The following is a 19,342-nucleotide window of genomic DNA, read 5'->3' as shown; positions in this document are numbered from 1 at the left end:
AACATAGCTGGGTAGCTTATTCCATATACCACGGTCTGGAAAAGGAGGTACTAGTAAAGAAAATTTTAAATGCACTTCCACAAATTTTCATTGATGTCCTCCAGCTCATGCTTTACTGTTTATTATGAAAAAGTCCAATGGGTAAACTTTGTCAATACCTTTGAGAATTGTGGATACTTGTCAAGTCCCTGTTGTAATCTTACCTGTTAAGTCTAAAAAGGCTTACATTCCTTCACCCTGCCAGTGTAGGACATACATTTTAGCCCAGAAATGGTTGTAGTTGCTCTTCAATGGAATGATTCCACTGTAACCTCTGCAGTGTCCAAAATTGTATAGAGTTGTATAAAAGGGACCTTCCTAGAGCATTATGTACATTTAGCACTCACCTCTTGATTTAAATTATATGGTCTTGGAAAAAAGAAACGCAACATTTTCTGGAATGAGAATCCTATAGTTATAGCTTATGTACTGTGACAAAAAGTTGTAAATTTGTTTTAAGCCCTCTGAGCAGTTATACAGCTTGTGCAGAGAGGCATTGCATCTGGCCAATCACACGAAAGCTTCTTAAATGCACTTTTACCAAGCAAGGTCGAGGTGGAACAATGTCTTTAAAAAGGCCTTAATTCAAAGCTTAGGTCACTGCAAGAAAAAGGCCACACTTAGTCAGTTTTTGTGCATTCCATAATGCCTCGATTGTCACCAGAAGCAAGGGAGAGGGCCATTGGCATGCCGGCTTGGGTAATTGTTGATTGTGTCAGGGATGTGTAACAGCTGTATTTGCAGTCACAGTGTCAGAAGATCCCGATGATTGGCTCTGTCACCATGTGTTTCTGAGGGTGGGTTTTCTGAGTTGGACAGACCTAGATAGGCCTGTGTCCACTCTGGAAGTAAGTAGATTTTGCAGTGTATGTTACGCAAGTAAACCAAAATATGTACCTTATGAAATTTCCATTACATGGGAGCTGCTCAATAATTTAAATGAAAAAGCATCACATGCTGTTTCATCACTCTGCATGTGTTTTCATTACCAGTCCATCGAAACACATTGTAGGACAGCACAAATTAAATTCCTGAGATTCTGAGCCAAGCCTTCATTAATGTAATTTTCTAGTAACCAGAACCCTATACTGTGTTCTCCGCATTCCTGAGTGTGTGATGCAGTTTAGATATAATTATTATAGTGTGAGGGTGACAGTTCAATCTGAGTTATATTTGTTATACTGTTCTTTGCCACAGTTTATCAAAAGCACTTCACAGAATAATACATTTGCTTTATTTAGTGCTAGTTGTATATAGCTGTTAAACCTGATCTTAGATTAGTACTTTGAAGTTGTTCTTACAAAAGCATTTTTGTACTGATACTTGTACGATGTAAGTATTCATTGTTTTTTCTTAACAATGCACAATATTGTTGCAGTGTGAGGGGCTGTTAAATGTTTGTAGTTACCAAGAAAATCACACCATTCTAATATAAATTGTGGGTTAATAAATATCAATGAGCAGTACAAAAACACAATATAAGATTACACAGAACAAAGGAGAAGAAACAAGAAGCAGGCAAGAACAAGGAAAGAGAGGAGAGTCCGGAGGAGTTGGAACTTGAAGCTTGCACCAGGCGAGAGGCCCTACTTCATGATTATCCAAACGAAACCTGAATGGAGCTAAGTATTTGAGCCTTGTTAGAGAAGTGTGTGCTTTTCTGTGTTTTTAGGAAACTTGGGTTTCCTGGGTAAAAGATACCTCAGTTAGAAACGTCTTTCCTGCTTAGGGTGCATTTTTGTGGATATAGGCTTCCATTTATTTTGAGGCATCTGGAGATTTAACTGCAGGTTGCATTGTATTTAGTTAGAAGGCAGCTCATCTCTTATGTGGCCTCTGTAGGCATTAAGAGTTTAATGCTTAGTAGCAGTCTGGAGTTTTCTGGGTGGCCAGAATGTTAGGCCTCTGAAATGCCTTGTTTGTGAATACTGTTCATAGAGTAACTTGTGTGTTGTATGTTTTGTTGTGTGTAGTGTAGTTTGTGTCTTGTCATTGTAATAAATATTTGTTTAACCAAGTAAGCCTGGATGCTTTGGTACTCTCCACACCAAATAATAATAATTGCTTATGCTTATATAGCGCTTTTCTGGACACTCCACTCAAAGCGCTTTTTACAGGTAATGGAGACTCCCCTCCACCATCACCCATGTGCAGCATCCACCTGGATGATGCGACGGCAGCCATAGTGCAAAGAACTTGTGCTATAGAGCAAATAATTCATTTGGCTCTATTTATACTAGTCACTCGGGTATATTCTAGAGCAGTGGTTCTCAAACTTTTGGGACCAAGTATCACCCCTGATCATACTAAAGCATCCAAGTACCACCTACAAGACATCTTCTCATAAGAACCCCAGAAATTCTCAATGACCAACATGAGCGCGTATGTGCACACACATTCGCATACACATATAATAAATATTATAATAATAAACTTAAATTTGATGTAGCGCCTTTAAAGGTGGCTTCTCAAAGCACTTTACAGAAAAAAACAGGAACAACAACAATTAAAAATAAACAATAAAAAAGCACCATTTCAGTGAGAGAGCAGATGTGAATTCATTTTTCGAGCCTTGATACAATTCACAACAAAGTCTTAACAGATTTTAAATCTTCAGGCATTTTCTTGATGGTAAAGGTCTCGCGGTGGATGTTGCAATGCGTCCATTCATTTCTGGAGCAACCTCTCTAATTCGTGCAACTAAACCGCTGTGTTGGCTTGTCATTGCTCTAGCACCGTCTGTACAAACTCTGATGCATTTTATCCAGTTAATGCTATTCTCTTCTAAAAATTTATTCAGAAGCTGAAATATGTGCTCTCCTGTAGTTCCTGTTGGTAGCAGCTTACAGAACAGAAAGTCCTCATGGGACATGCCCTCAAACTCGTATCTAACGTAAACGAGCAAATTGGCCAAATCGACGACATCTACAGACTCATCTAATTGCAGTGAAAAGCATCTGCTCATTTTTACGCGTTCTATCAGCGTACTTTTGATACGCCATATCAATAATGAGGGACTGTGTCTTTCAGAGGGGGCAGCAGGTCGAGCTGTTTAGCAGCTTTTTCTCCTCACATAATACGTGTCAGCTCTTTTGCCAACAGTAAATAAGGTTCTTCAAAAATATTGTGGGGCTTACCTGCTTTTGCAATCCGCAAGCTTGCATTCTTCCCTGTTTCCATTTCAGGAGTCCGTCTCAGAAGTTAAAAGAAGTTTTTATTTCATGTGCATGGGAGCGAAACACAGAGATGTGTATTCTTTGTATTTTTCTCAAATTAACCTACAACAGTTCTTAAATATTATTCTGTTATCTATCACGCTTTCCTGTGCTCACAAGATTGCTGGTATTTGTAGCACACATTTCTATGTATTCCTGTGCTTACAACATTGGCATTGTTCTGAAATCACGCACATTCTCCTACCTCCCTATTTGCTGGAGATAACTTTTTTATATACAATTGGTCACTTGCGTTTGTAGCACACATTCCTATAGAATGGTATAGAATTATATAGTAGCACTTGTGTCCGCTCAAGTATTAGCGCGCGCTGTATTGTAGTACGTAGGCTGCGTATTCGACACGTACTAAAATAGAAAATATGAAAACCTGTCCCGATTTTTCAGTGCGCACAAAGTTTCAGGGTCATATGGTGTACCAGCTGGCGGCGCTCGTGGTATGCGTACCATAGTTTGAGAACGACTGTTCTAGAGAAATCACTTACAAGTTTGGGGTTATGAATATTTATTTCATTTATTGACTAAACCGTTCGGTCAAATCCAGATTTTCACCATTTTCGGAACCCCCCATTTGTAACAATACAATAAGAATTGTTTAAATATGTGAACTGTTTATCTGTTAAACTCACTCAAGGCTGTCACAAAGTCCATGGGCATACGAGCCGTACTCATCATTTACTCAGTTAAATCATTCTTGGCCATTTTAGAGTTGGTCATTGTGACCAAATCGTTTTGAACCTGATCATTTAGTTAGCCTTCATTGAGATAGAACAGAGTAAAAGTACGATTCAAGGTTAAATAGGCTAAAAGAGATCATTTTAGAGAAGGAGAAAAGAGGAAATGAATCAGTTGAGATGCATCCTTCAGCAAACTGAGAAGCCAGAATCTGTCCAAATTATCTGAGTACTGGAAGAGTACCATAATATTGGCTTTAAAGGACTTGTACGTTTGGGGAAATAGTGATTTCCTAGATGTAGTATCCACAGGGTGTCATTGTTTGGTGATATTTTGGAGTAAGAAAATACTATAGGTTTTCATTCAACATCCATTTTTAAGTTATTTAGTCTTGGGCCGAATCCTCGTTTCAGCCCAGGATACGGAAAGCAACAAAGGTTGCTTCTTTCACCTTTTAAGATGTTTTGTATCTCAGTTTCAGGGAGAATTGTACTTTTACAATGTCTACAGAAAGATTTTCATTTTGTGCAGTGTTACAGATGCAGCCATTCAAAATGCGCGGGCGATACCGCATTATTTTCCGGTACGCTGTACGCAGTCTACCGCAAGTTACCGTTAAATACCGCAAGTTACCGGTAAATACCGCTAGCAAAATAATAGTATCCAGAATTTCCGCAAGGTGGAGCTAATAAAGCTCAACCTCTCATGTTTGAGCTGTAGCCATCAAAGTCTTTAACGAAGATATTACTAATAGTATTAATAATAAATGACCTTGGACAAGCTGTAAACTCAAAGTATTGCCCTGGTCCACATTCTTTTTTTCATTGACCGTCTTTGTAAAAGTAACACCACAGCATTTCGCAATCACGCATTTTTTTCCAATCATGCAAAGTACAGTAATTTTTGAGAATCGATTCACCATGCCTTACACATGCTCATAAAAGAGATTGATTTAGGAACATAAACATATTACCGTATGCAAACTGTACTGTATACAGTATGTATATGTATATTTAATGTCTTAACTGTGCCCGTTTAAGTATTGAATATTTATATGGAATTTTACCACTGAAGGGAAATCTTAGTACCTGAGCATAAAAAGAATAGGAGCATACTGCAACGCGTGTGAAGGCCATAAACGATATTAATTTTGGAACACAAACATACACTATATGGCTGGTCTCGGTACTTTAAAGAAAACATACACTAAACATGGTTTCATTATGACCAGAATCGGTCTTGAGATATTTTTAACTTGATTTACAGTATTTGAGAGGTATGTCTTGACACTGATACTACATAAGTACTGCTCACGTACTGTATATGTTTCTAGGTTTATATTATGCATTTCATACGGTCAAATTACTTTTGAGCAACTGATAAGAAGCGCGAAACGGTATGCCCAGGGCGTTTTAGTTTCGTTTTGTGCGGGGACTGCTTTAACTATATCGCCGTGGATTGATTAGAGATATCAAGTACATACAAGTCATTTTTTAAATGTTGTAGTTTGTCTTGTAAAAATGTTACGAGAACATCATCTGTCAACAATTACACAGGTTCTGTTTCCATATTGTGGATTTTGGTTACGTAATATTATTTTCTAATTTCACGTTGTGAATATATGATTTGGGCAAACAGAGCCGCAAAGAAGTACATTATGGGTTGTTGTTTTTTTTTGCAGTTTTATCTAGAACAAGCGATGCTTAAACCTTTGTCTGATTCTTGTGAAACTATCCACACGACAGTTACCCACAGTAGGAGTTGACTTCAGTGATGTCACTGATGGGATGTTTCTAAAAATCCATCCTCTGTAAAACGTCTTCTCTAGTTGTCCTGCATATGTATTCGCTAATGAAGCTGTGTGTTCTGAGCCTGGATCTCTACATTTCTGTATGAACCAGCTTAGAGGGCTAAAGACAGCTTGTGTTTAAATTGAGTGTAAGGTAATTTATGCTTCTAAAGTCATGGTCAGCATTTATTATTGTACTGTGCTGTAAACTTGTTCTGTGCCTAGTCACATTATTTTATAGCGTTTTTATAGCGTTATCAAATCTGGTGGCGCTGTGTGTTAGTTTCCTGACTCCCATGTCACACGGTCTGTGATTGAATCCCATGGAACTACTGTACAGTATCACTTTATTTTTTAACAAACATTTCTTTGAAAAAATGAAACGTTTCCCTTGGTCAGAGATTAAATAAAACCTCACTCGCACCAAACAAATTTATATTTCTAAATATCACAACATGATCGAATTTAAGTCTTTTTAATAACAATGAATAGTCACCTATGCGTTACAAAATAAACATTTATATTGATTTGAATCGCGTTTTGATTTAAATAGTAAACGCGTGTTTAAATATATGTGTTTAAAGGCGATATACTGTATAAAAGCGCTGATTCTTATGGAGTGTGTTCCGCCGGGGATTCAAAAAAATTATTTTTTTTAATCGCGTATCTAAGGAAAATTGCAGTATAACTTTGTTAATGCACAAACAGTGGCATGTTACATTATAATTTGGGTGTCTCCCCTTGCCAGAAAGCTCTAAATTGCATTTTGAGTGCGGTTTTTGACTTTTTCTAAATTGCAACCCATAAATAAAGCTGATAAAGCTTAGACTAACTGTATTCTAAACTGTATTACAACGTAAATTGCAAAAATGCACTTGGAATCTGTCCAAGCCCTCCTACGAAAATTATTTAAACTGCGACACTGATCATTCATCTCTAAATAAACTTTATTTTATATAGCATTTTAGGCGAATAGGTAATTAGATTGCTCATAAACCTAATCGCTTTTTCTACATAAACACAGCGTGATTGCTCTCTGAAAACGCTTTTCCTTTATATTTAGGCTCAGATTTCAACTATAGATCGCATTATTATAAACTTTCTTGGAAAAATGTATTTTATGTAAACCATGTTTGCTATTAATTCATTTAGGGCTAAAATACGTTCATTGTCTTCCAATTGAGTCGAGTTGACATTAGAAGCTTGCCACTCCTGGACTGTTACACCAACGCATTAGCATGTTAAAGCGACTTAATTGAGGTGCCCAGCTACCAGTTAACACTGTACTTCCTACTTTAAAAATACTTGTGAAACCGGTTTAATTCGTCACAGCCAGCACTCCTGCAGAGAGGGGGTTGTACTCGTAAAGTAGAAGCAGGCGAGATTTCCAGCGAAAGACACCTCCCCCCCTCAAAAACCCAGTAAGCAGCAAGGCTTTATGTTGAAAATTGAGGTGGATTTTGTTTATGATAAAGAGGAGAAACTGGGATGGGAGGAGGGTTTGGTTTTGCATAAGGGGCGGGATTATGATAATTGGAGGAATTTGCGAGAGTATAATGGTTTGATATATTTGATTTTGTAATGTGGTCGTTATCTATGTTTTTGGTTGGTATTATGTTTATATGGTTGTTTTTGTTGGTTGGTTGTTATTATGGTTATTAATAATACGATCTATAGTTGAAATCTGAGCCTAAATAAAAAGAAAAAGCAAGTGATTAGGCTTATGAGCAATCTAATTACTTATTCGTTTAAAACGCTATATAAAATAAAGTTTATTATTAATTTGCTGGACAGAGCGGTGAACATTATTATGCATAAGACAAAGATAACGATCCTGATCAGTTTAGAAATCTGTGTACGCTGTAAGGTTTTTACTTCTTAAACTTTTAAAATACACGTTTCGAATAGAAAGAAATCCTCTTCCTGGTACAGTCGCATGAAGAGACAGGCGAAACAGCCCTACACAACCCTGTCGCAGTACACAAATATAATCATATCGTTATTAAATTCTTTAGATACGTGATTCCATATTATATTAGCAGAAAAGCTTAAACTACCACTTTTTCACACGCTATTTCACGTTAGTTAAATTTAATTTATTTATATATTATATATTTATATCTCTGACCAAGGGAAACGTCTCATTTTTTCAAAGAAATGTTTGTTCACAACGGCGACTGTCAGAAGATAGGACACAGCGGCTCAGGCACCCGCTGAATGGAAAAGGGGCACTTTAATGTTCTGTATGGCTAATACTAAAGCCAATACTAATATTCAATACTTTAATATCCTTTTCTGTATGTTTAACAATAGTGGGTACTGGCCTAATTCGTCCCTGCTCCCGTTGTTAGGTGTTAATGTGTTGTTAAGTGTGAATTTGTAGCTGTTTCCCTGGGGTCTGGCTTTTTTTCTGGAAAACCATAACTGGTCTTGTCCAGATTGACTGTCGGCGCCCAGGTCTGACAGTGCTGCTCCAGCAGTGCCAGGTTCTGGCGCAGCCTCTGTTCTGTGGGCGACAGCGGGACCAGGTCGTCTGCACAGAGCAGGAACTCGATTTCCATAATTAATGCAGATCAGTAAATCAAGGGACAAAACAATTATTGCGCCCGGGTCCTCAAAGGGCTTTGACGTGCTAATGCGTTGGTTTAACAGTCAGGGTGTGGCAAGCCTCTAATGTCTCCCGACTTTGAAAACCAAGTAATAACTTAACTATATGTGCAAACGTTTCATATGTTGCTGTTGTGGATGCCTGTGGAGTGTATCTAATTTGCCGCGCGCCCTCCCCCCCTCTTTCCCTCAATTCAATTCAATTCGAGGTGTTTTATTAGCATGGCAGATGGGTTCAATCAGTGTTGGGTATTTACAGTACTTTGCTTTGAGATTCCACTTTTAAAGGTGATATATACATTTTTGACTAAAATAAATTGATATCTATGTCTTCTAAGCTCTCTGTGTACAGTGGAGCCTCCTGTCCAGCCAGCACATGTCCACAGGCATTCACAACAGCGACATATCATAAAACGTTTGCACATATAGTGTGCAAAAATGCACTTTATTTACTAAAAATAAGACAGAGATACTGTATCAATTTATGTTGCATTAGCCTGATTATGATTAAAAAAACACATATAATTAAACACGCGTTTGCGATTTAAATCAAAACACAATTTAAATCAATATAAATGTTTATATTGTATCGCATACTGTCCAGCCTCCATTTCTCTATAAAAATTTACTCTATTACACACACACACAATAGAAGCAGGAAGCAGAAGCAGGGACCGTTGTCAGAAGGGAAGAAGGTGACTATTCATTGTTATCAAAAATGACTTAGAATCGATCACGTTGCGATATTTTGAAATATAAAAGTCAATTGATTGTCCATAATATCGCTATTCTATTTTTTCGAAGAAATGTTTGTTAAAAGAAAAGTCCAGCACCAGCTGGATTTGAACAAACAACCTGCAAGTTGTTAATCAGGCACGTAGACCAGTAGGCTACAAGACAACTCGCATGAACAGGGAGGCGAAACAGCCCTACACAGCCCTGTCGCAGTACACGAATATAATCATATCGTTATTAAATTCTTGAGATACGCGATTCCATATTATATTAGCGGAAAAGCTTAAAACTACCACTTTTTCACACGCTATTTCACATGCTAGTTAAATACTTCGATGCTTGAAATGTTTAGGGAGAAATGGAATACCGGTGTGTATTTTTCCTTTAAAGTACCGATTCCTGGAATCTGACTGGCTGACACCCTTCTGAAGTGGTTCCATAAAATCTGGTATACGGAAAAGAAAGCATTGATAAAAAAAGCCTGGATTCTCATGTATCTCATACAAGTATCTTTTAATACAGTCTTTGCTGTGCTCTTGAGGATCCTTGTGATGTTTTGAGCTCTAGTTGAATGATAAGTGTGGCATTTTAAATCATTTTCGTAGTTAGAAATTATGAAACGCCCTGTTAAAAGCAAGGGAGTCTTTATGCCCGTTGAAGTAAAACAAAATGCCTGACAAAGTATGGCTTGGACAGATTCCAAGTGCTTGTACAAATGTGCTAAAGAAATTATACTTTGAGTATACAGCTTGTCCAAAGTCATTCATTATGAATACTATTAGTAATATCTTCGGTAAAGGCTTTGATGCATAAATATTTCTGATAAAGGTAGGTTGTGTACTTTTGTCCAGCTGAGCAATCTTGCTTTCATAAAATATATACGCGATTCAATATTATATTCCCTTTTAATCAAATTCTAAAAGTATGCCTGTTGACTCCGGTATCTCTTTAGTTAAAGACTTCGATGCTTAAAATGTTTAGGGAGAAATGGAATACTGGTGTGTATTTTTTCTTTAAAGTACCAAGACCAGCCATATACTGTATGTTTATGTTCCAAAATTAATATCGTTTATGGCCTTCACACGCGTTACAGTATGCTCCTATTCTTTTTATGCTCAGCTACTAAGATTTCCTTTCAGTGGTAAAATTCAATATCTACAACGGGCACAGCAAAGACGTTTACTGTAAGTCTTTCTACGACAGACCAACGGACCACGAGTGCCCCTGTCGGTCAACCAATCACGTACTGCGGTGCTGCGCGTCATCTTGCGTCACAATGCGCGACGCCACCTGCAGTACGTGTCTGTAACGCGCACTTTGAATGGCTGCATCTGTATAATGGGCAGCAGAGTTTTGTGGAGTGCAGTAGAGTTTTTTTTCCAAAGTTCTTTCATTTTGCAGACTAGCCCCATCCAGTTGGCCAAAAGGCAGAGATATCACCTTGATTAGCAGCTGCTCTTCCATTTCAGATATCAAAGGTTAAAGGTGCAATGTCCAACAATCAAAAACAATTCTCATGAGATACTTTTTGGCGCTTGTGAATGTAAGCTACATCATAAACCTTTCATATATTTGTTTTGTTTATATCTAAAGAAGAATTAAAAATAGCAAATAATATTGAAATGTCTTTCATAGCATTTTACCTTACTTCAGTACCATTGCTACTCTTCCTTAAGAGTTGTTGTGGTTGTCCAACAAAATTCACCATAATAGAAAGCCATATAATACTCAACACCGTACTTATGCTTTCCTTTTATTTTTCTATGCAGTTGTACAGCATAGGACTTGTGACCATAGATTGTATTTTTGGTGTAGACATTGTACATCGTTGGTCAGCACATTTATTGTGCTTGTCAAGAACATAAAAATAATACATAGGTATGTTTACTTACAGATACCCCCATATGTTACCTTCAAAAAGAAAGTCAAATTATTCACTTATACTGTACATTAATCGCATTCAGTAACAGTTGCAGGTGGTCTACCACTTCTAAGTTATTTTTCATGTAGAATTTGAATTAATATTCATTTTGATATCTGCTGATTATAGAAGGGAAATCTTTTTTGTAATTTTTATGACCTAAGCAGTCATAACTTATGTAGCATATATCACAGGACTAATACATTTGTGTGTAATTGCTTAATTTAAGTTACTGGAATTTGAAGGTAAGAGGTCTTGGAGCAATATTTGTACACCCTAAAAATGTTTTGTGTGAGCTTGACCATACCTATGTCTTAGGTATAAGCAGATAGCATTGAATTCAGTATTTTTAGTGTTCTTATCTTTGAGTCTTAAATGTGAGTTGAGTAAAGATCATTTATCTATATTAAAGGTTGTGTATATATCTTTTGCTGTATGTAAAGTATTTGTGAAACTCTGTTCAGATGTTTTAACTTCTTTGGCCTTAATCTGATATCTTATCCTTCTATTATTTCAGCTGTCGGAGCAGGCTGTTCAAGACTTACTTGTAGCCACCATAGCTGTCAAGTACACCCAGTCCAACTCTGTGTGTTATGCCAAGGATGGCCAGGTAAATAAAGCATGAGAGAAAATTGTACCTCATCTGGGAGAACTGGGTTTCACAGCCATGATTCGTTGTATGTCTGGTTTCACTCTCAGAAGTGGCTTATAACTTCTTGAGGCGGTTCAAAACGCGATCGGAACATTACTTTCGGTTTGTTTCTCATATATCTGAATGCATAAAAATAGTCCACTATGATAGTTTATTGTGAACATGATGTCTCTCTTTCAGGTTTACATCCAAATTGAGAAAATCTATATTTTGTCTTAATCCACTTAAAAAGCACTTAAAAACTTTTCCAAAATAACCACAGTATGCAACCGAATGAAAGACCTCAATGCTTAAAATGTTTATGAAGAAAGTGGAATACTGGTGTGTATTTTTTATTTAAACTACCAGTACCAGTATACAGTTTACATAATATGTTTATATTCCTAAATTATTATCGTTTATGACCTTCAGACATGTTATGCTCCTCTTCTTTTTGTGCTGAGCTACTAAAATTTCCCTTTAGTTGTAAAATTCCATATTAATATTCAATATAGTGGATTTAAACATGCACAGTAGAGAGATTAAATGAAGCAATCGTTTCACTCACAACCAATGCGCCACAAGTGCCGCCTGTCGGTCATTTTGGCCAGCCAATCATGTACAGCTGTATAACGCGCTAAACTGCAGATCATTTAGCGCAGTATGGGGTTTTACTGCTCATTTTGAATGGCTGCATCTGTATGTGATAGTTCACTGATGTTTAGTCACTGTAAGATTGTGTTGTGTTGTATTTATTGATCAACTGATCCACGTTTTATAATAGAGCCACTTATTGATCAGATACCTCCTGTAGGGAAGGTGCTCAACATATTTCATTATCACTAAAATTAAACATACAATAAGCATGTTAAAGTATTGCAGGATAATGATTTCATTCCTCTATAATCTTTAAGAGCTGTATGTGCGTTTACTGAAGTGATGTTAAGCAGCAACATATAAAATGTTATTTCCTCAAGGAATAAAATACTTTTTCTGTTAATAAAGCTGTGATTTTGACAAACAAAATGATTTCACTAAGGCTTTAGATTAAATTATGACTTAATTTAATCTTTTTACATGAAATTTTTTTACATTTGCACTATGGCATCTCGCATTTGCCACTTTAAATCTCAGAATTCCGAGTTTATATCTCGCAGTTGCGACATAAAATCTCAGAATTGCGACATAAAATCTCAGAATTGCGACTTAAAATCTCAGAATTGCGACTTAAAATCTCAGAATTGCGACTTAAGAACTCAGAATTACAACTTAAAATCTCGCAATTGCGATTTTTTATCTCACATTTGCTACTTCAAAATAGCCCACATTTCATTGTCTGTCCTTTTGTTATTGTAACGGATTCGGGTTCTAGGGCTTGTGCCCTCGCCGCTCCCACCCTAGTCCTTGCCTCACTGCATGAGCTCGAACCCAGGTTTTGCCAGCTGAGCTAAAGAAGACCTTCTTTAGCCCCTGCGGCCAACATCCCTGTTATGCGCAGGGGAGGGCGGTGCCGTCAGCGCACTGCACCCAGATTGTACAACCTGTATTTCGGCAGTTCCGTTACACTATATTCATAAATCGTACAGGATCATAGGATCTATAGACCTGAAGACTTGTCTTCTCAAGTGCCCTGATAAAAATAAAATTAATTAGTTTTATGGAATCCCATTTCCTCCAGGGAGGCTTCCATAATACCCGGATGGAATAGTGGACAGTGTCTTTTTAAAAAGTTTTTATTTAAACACCAGAAATAGAAAAAAGGAGACAGAATATGAAAAAAGATACAGAAATAGACACTTCACATCCAGAGGAATTCACAGTTCTAAAAGCAAAAAATTATACTTTTAACATTTAAATTTCTAATAGAATTTAAGTAAAAAGGGAATCATACTTTAAAAGCATTAATAGAGGGAGCAGTATTATACCATTTACTTTTATGGATGAAGTATTTAGCCAAAATAATTAACAGATTAATAATAAGAACATATACTTTATCCAAATCAGATCTAACGAAATATAAAATATAAAAAACTTAAAATTTAACATTTACCTTTAAATGTTTAATAATAACATTTTCCAAATGTATCCAAAATAGTTTTGTATATATGCAATTAACAAACAAATGTAACAGAGATTACTTCTCATTATTATAAAATACACATAAGTCGTCTTGTTTGCGTTTAAATCTAGAAAGTGTCAAGGATAAAATCTGTGAACGATCTTAAATGAAATTTCTTTAACTTTATTTGTAAGGCAGTATCTGCAATTGTCCAAACTAATTTCCAGTTTATATTCCTAAACATTGCATTCCAAAAGGAGACCTGGCCTGGCTATGTTCATTGCTGGCTCCAGACGTGATGTCAAAATTGTGAGATATAAAGTCACAATTGCAAGATTTAAAGTCGCAATTCTAAGTTGCAATTGCGAGATATAAACTCGTAATTCTCAGATACAGATATTGCGAGATACCATAGTGCATTTTTTTTATTCCCTGGAGTAACGGGCTTCCATAGAAAAACCTTTATTCTTTTTAATTAAATTTTAATTTCATAAACCCTCCCTTTGGTGGAGCAAAACACCTGCCTAACTACACAACAGATCATACAGAGAAGAGAGATTACTAATTTTATTGACGAGGAAACTTTTGACAGGTTGTGATGTGCAAATCTTAGGGAAAACTAGCCAGAATGCTAGCACTCCAGCTCTTATGAGGAATTTCGTTAATGAATAAGATCTGCCTGTGCTTGCAATATTGTTCTGTATAGCCTGTATAGTTATTATCATTTCTACAGAAATCAAGTACAAATATATTTTTTGTCTTTGGGACGGTGCTTTTTTCCCCTGTGCAGCCTTTGGAATTATTTATATGAAAAAGTAACAATGAAGATTCTTGCATGGTTTCTTTTTGAGTTTCACTTTTTCTTACTTGTTTTCTTTTTTTCAGCCCACTGCATCTATTTTCATTTTAAGAGAGATTTTTATTTTTGAATTTTGCCACTATGATGTAGCTTGAATGTTCATTATGTGTGTAATGCTACAACCGTAGTGTCATAACCATTTTCTGCAGTGTTATTCTGTACTGTTCATATAAGTAGTTAATGAAAATCATTTATTTGAATTATGATTTTTTTTATTGTATGGCAGAGCTTCTGCTTTAAATGACAGAACAAAAGTACTTGGTACTTCAGTACCGAAAGGTTGAAGAGGCCTTAGGGCAAAACCTTAACATGTATTCTTAATATAACTTTATAAAATACTATTCATATACAGTATTGTATTTTTTTATTGTTGAAATTTAGCATAGAAGGGGTAAAATAATGTAGGAAATGCTGACCATTTTTATTACCTTGTTTGTGTTCTTTGTCAGGTTATTGGGATTGGTGCTGGACAGCAGTCTCGTATCCATTGCACTCGCTTGGCTGGAGACAAAGCCGATAACTGGTGGCTGAGACACCACCCCAGGGTGCTGACCATGAAGTTTAAGCCTGGAGTGAAGAGGGCTGAAATTGCCAATGCCATCGACCAGTTTGTTAGTGGGTCCCTTGGGGCGGTAGGGAAATCTTAATCACATTTCTAAAATATTATTGGCATCCTAGGGCTTACATTTTTAAGTTGAAGAATAAGAGTGGATTTCCTGTTTCAGTAAATGAGTAATTACAAAATTTTGGTTAGTTAGGGTTAAGGGTTAGAGAAAACATATTTTCACTAATAAACAGTTCCCCACATTTTAATGGTATACTTTTCCTTTCCTTAATAAAGAATAGATTGCATCAATTTCCCTTCCTTCCTTGCAAAAAAGTACAGTAAAAACCAAGAAAAAATTAATACTAGTGACATCTAGCAGCCTTGGGGTGCTATTGCAGACATTGACGGTGCTTTAATTAAGCAGCCTGTGCCCTAGAGGGGCTGATGGGAAAGGACTAAGCATTTTATGTAAGCACACATGTTGCCTTTATGTGATTGTTTTTTCCCTATAGTTGTAATAGTTACCTATTAAGACTCCTAGCCTGGTTTTTGCTTGTAACCTTGTCAGCAGCGAAGCTACCAGCCTCCTGTTGTCTTCACTTCAGTGGTCTGGTGGTTAGCAACTGTGTTTTTGAGAGATTTGGGGGTGGGGTGTTTGTTGCTGAGACAGTAAAGCAGATGGAATTACCTTGGTCATCCTGAGTGGTGTCGTTTCTCTTAAGCAAAAATTCAATTTCTGGTAAACTTACAGTACTTAAAAAGATATAATATGTAAAAGGCAAGGTTAACAAATTTTTCCTGTAAGATTTATCAAAGCCTCAGACAACTACTATCTGAATAGTGTTAATGTGGCTGTGCCTGGTTGGGTTAATGTTAATGTGGCTATGCCTGCTTGGGTTAATTTCATTTAAAGCTTCAGGGCTTCAAAGCCTTAAACCCTGAAATTAGCCTTTTTGCTGTTTTATAGACTTTCTCTATAGCCTCAATATGACCAGGAAACGCATTATCATTCACCACCAAACATGACAGATGCATATTTTGAAAGATGGTTACAGTTAGTAAAGCATGTAGAGTAGGGGTTGGTAACCTACAGCATGTGTGGCATGCATAGGGATTTTTAATGGCATGTGCAATAAAAGTCTATTAAGCCATGAAGAATCCAAGTTAAAAAAATAATAAACTATACTTGACTATACGACTGTAATTTACTACTACAATGAAAGCTTTGGCACAGAAAAAATGAATCACTTGTATGCATTATTTTTAGCAAGGCTGGCCTTTTGTTTTCACAGCAAGTCTCACAATCCATGCTGCTGATAACATTTTTCACACTTAAGAGTAAAATCAAACTGCACAATGAAAAATGAGTTGCAAAACTGTTTCCAGCAAACATCACCACATGTATGAATGAATTCAACCTCTGTCTTGGGACACTGGCACCTCAGCTTTTCGCTATTTCCAATATTTTAAAGAACTTTTAAAACATTGCACAATTTATAGTATGTTGCTGAATTAATGCAAGAACTGGTATCAGAATTGTTCAATGAATTTCTGATGTTTTGGCCTGATGTTTTCTTTTCTGATTAAACCAGTCAGTGACATACATTTATTTTTCAAGGATCACAGTAAATGGCAGTAAATTAATTTTATATGTAATTAATTAGTAAAGTTGTATTAATTAAAATGTAAGTAGGGCTTTTATTGACATCAAAGTATCAATGGCATGTAAATCAGTAAATTGAATTAAACTTTGGAATTAAACTTTAAACTTTTTAAATTTGTTCCTGATTTAACTGATAATTTTTGATGATAAGTAACCAGTTCAGTTTCACTTCTTTTCAGGGTGCTGATCTGGAAGCCTGGAAGGCACTGTTTGAGGAGGTTCCTGTTTTGCTGTCTGAAAATGAGAAAAAGGACTGGATTAGAACACTTAAGGCTGTGGCTCTCAGCTCTGATGCCTTCTTCCCATTCAGAGACAATGTGGATCGAGCTAAACAGGTAGTTTTTGTAATTACATAACTATACAAAATGTACTTTCTGCTCATTTTCACATTATGTAACATTTTTTTTAACATTTTAATTCAGTTTTCAGACCAGAGCAAGACACAATAGATAACCTCAGAAAGAGCCAAACAAATGCTGAAAAATATCTGACTACTGTTTTTGCACTTGAGGAATGTGTAAAAAGAAGCAGCATGATTCATTTTTTATGCTTGCATTTTTAAAGAAATTTCAGCTTGAACTTTGTGAATAGTGCAATAGTGCGCTTTTATGTATGTGTAGATGTAAACCTGATAAAACATCTCCCTCGAGATTTAAAAATAATGAGCACCTGTTAGTCATTTACTCTTCTCAGTCTATATATAATGACACAGATAAGAGCTCAATGTCTTTTTTTTCTAGAGTGGAGTGGAATATATTGCAGCTCCTTCTGGATCAGCAGCAGACCAAGCAGTGGTTGCTGCCTGCAATGAGCTGGGAATAACACTGGTACACACCAACCTGCGTCTGTTCCACCACTGAGACACTCACATTGCAAGATCATCATTCCTCTTGGACAGCCAACCACAGGTGTTGGTTCCCATTATTCCATAAAAGATTGCTTGATGATGTGATGTCTGTCTGCTTTTTTTGATTAAATAAACTTATAGAATTATGTATTTTTTCTCTCATTTTTGATGTTGTTATAGTCCTCACGTAGTAGAATACCTGGTAAGAGAAAGCACTGTCAAAGTAGAACTAAATTCAAATCCTCAACCCGCAGATCGGGGTAAAAGTTAAAATACATTCAAGGAAGGACAGAACAAAATCAACAACGAGTCATCAACCTAAAAATGCTTAAGCTTCCTTAAGAAAAAAGATGCTGTTGTCCTTTTTTGAGGATCAAGTCAGTATTGGCTTCGAAATTTAGCTTTGAGACCAGAACAGTCCCCAAGTACTAAAGGCTGTGGAGCTAGCATTGTTTTAATTTATAGTGCTTATAGACTTAATTTATAGTATTGTTCTACTAGTTCCACTGAATTTCCCCCAATGTAGGTTAGGGTGAGGTTTTTTCCTGAAGCCAATTATCATGTCTTTGCCAACTGGTGTGACAAAGAGTAAGGGAGACAATACTCATCCTTGGAGGGACCCAGTAGAAAAGTGATGTTTATTAGATAAAACATTAAGTCTCACCCTCTGAGTTCTGTCTGTTAGGAAATCAGTAACCCAGTTGACGAGATTGAGATTGAGATCAAGTTTGACAATAGCTTAGTTGCCAGTAGGTGAGATTGAATACAATTCACCAATAGCACTCTAGCATGGATCTCGTTTCCCTCAAGGTTGTTGGAGGATGAGATTGAGAAGGCATGCTGTAGCATCTTCCACCCCCATACCTGCCCTGTAAGAAAACTGGAATGGATCTAGCTGATCCTGTACTTTAGCCACAATCTCATTTTTCACAATCTGTTCAAAACTTTTCATAAGCAGAGAGGTGAGGGCTACTGGTCTGTAATCATTGAGTGAACTGGGAGATTTGACTTTTGCCACTGGGACGACAACTGATTCTTTCCACACCTAAGGAACCTTTTCTTGGGTTAATGACAACTGAAAAATAAAAGATGCCACACAGCTGTCTAGCATACCTTTTCAGTACACTGCCCCCAACAGAATTGGGACCCAGACTCTTCCTCTCCTTAATCTGACTGAACCGTTTGCTCTCCATGAGACACACAGGGAAAGAAGGATGGGGTCAGAGCGCAGGGTCACCCATTTATATGGCACTCCTGGAGAAGTTGGAGTTAAGGGCCTTGCTCAGGGGCCCAACGAAGTAGGATTCCTCTACCAGCTGTGGGATACGAACCGGCAACTTTCCAGCCACAGGTGCAGATCTTTAGCCACAGAGCCACTGCACTGCCCAGGTGGGGCAAACTACACCCTGCCAGCCAGTTTTAACCGGCCCTTAAGGTAAAAAAAAAATGGTCATTTTCACTTAATTAATTCTACCCAAACTGAGAATGGTGGAACATTGGATGACATATTGTTTTGTGCATTCTATAAAGTGGATATAGAGTGGCAGCCTTTAATGGAAGAATTTAATTAATGTGATTAAGTTCACTCATCAAAATTTAATTTATACTCAGAAATGTGACTGGATTTAAAATAGACAATGCATAAGGCATTGTCTATTTTATTGTGGAATAAAGCCAGTAGGATCAGAAATATGAAGTAATTAATCATCTGTATACTATGATTATATAAGTAATATA

The 19,342-nt window shown here is 36.7% G+C and overlaps 1 protein-coding gene across 1 annotated transcript in view; it reads left to right on the top strand.

Annotated features, from left to right (window-relative positions):
- Positions 1-17,751, top strand: part of atic (5-aminoimidazole-4-carboxamide ribonucleotide formyltransferase/IMP cyclohydrolase) — an 80,386-nt gene extending 62,635 nt beyond the window's left edge. The window contains exons 13-16 of the mRNA XM_088930197.1: positions 11,517-11,609; positions 14,998-15,180; positions 16,938-17,093; positions 17,499-17,751. Coding sequence (XP_088786323.1) covers positions 11,517-11,609; positions 14,998-15,180; positions 16,938-17,093; positions 17,499-17,618 — 552 coding nt within the window. The 3' untranslated portion in view covers positions 17,619-17,751. The remainder of the gene's footprint in view (positions 1-11,516; positions 11,610-14,997; positions 15,181-16,937; positions 17,094-17,498) is intronic.
- The last annotated feature ends 1,591 nt before the right edge of the window (positions 17,752-19,342 follow it).

This window comes from Atractosteus spatula, chromosome 13 (genome assembly GCF_055471065.1).
Source record: "Atractosteus spatula isolate fAtrSpa1 chromosome 13, fAtrSpa1.hap1, whole genome shotgun sequence".
Classification (NCBI taxonomy): domain Eukaryota; kingdom Metazoa; phylum Chordata; class Actinopteri; order Semionotiformes; family Lepisosteidae; genus Atractosteus; species Atractosteus spatula.
Note: the sequence above shows the minus strand (reverse complement) of the source record. Positions and strands in the feature narration are given on the sequence as shown.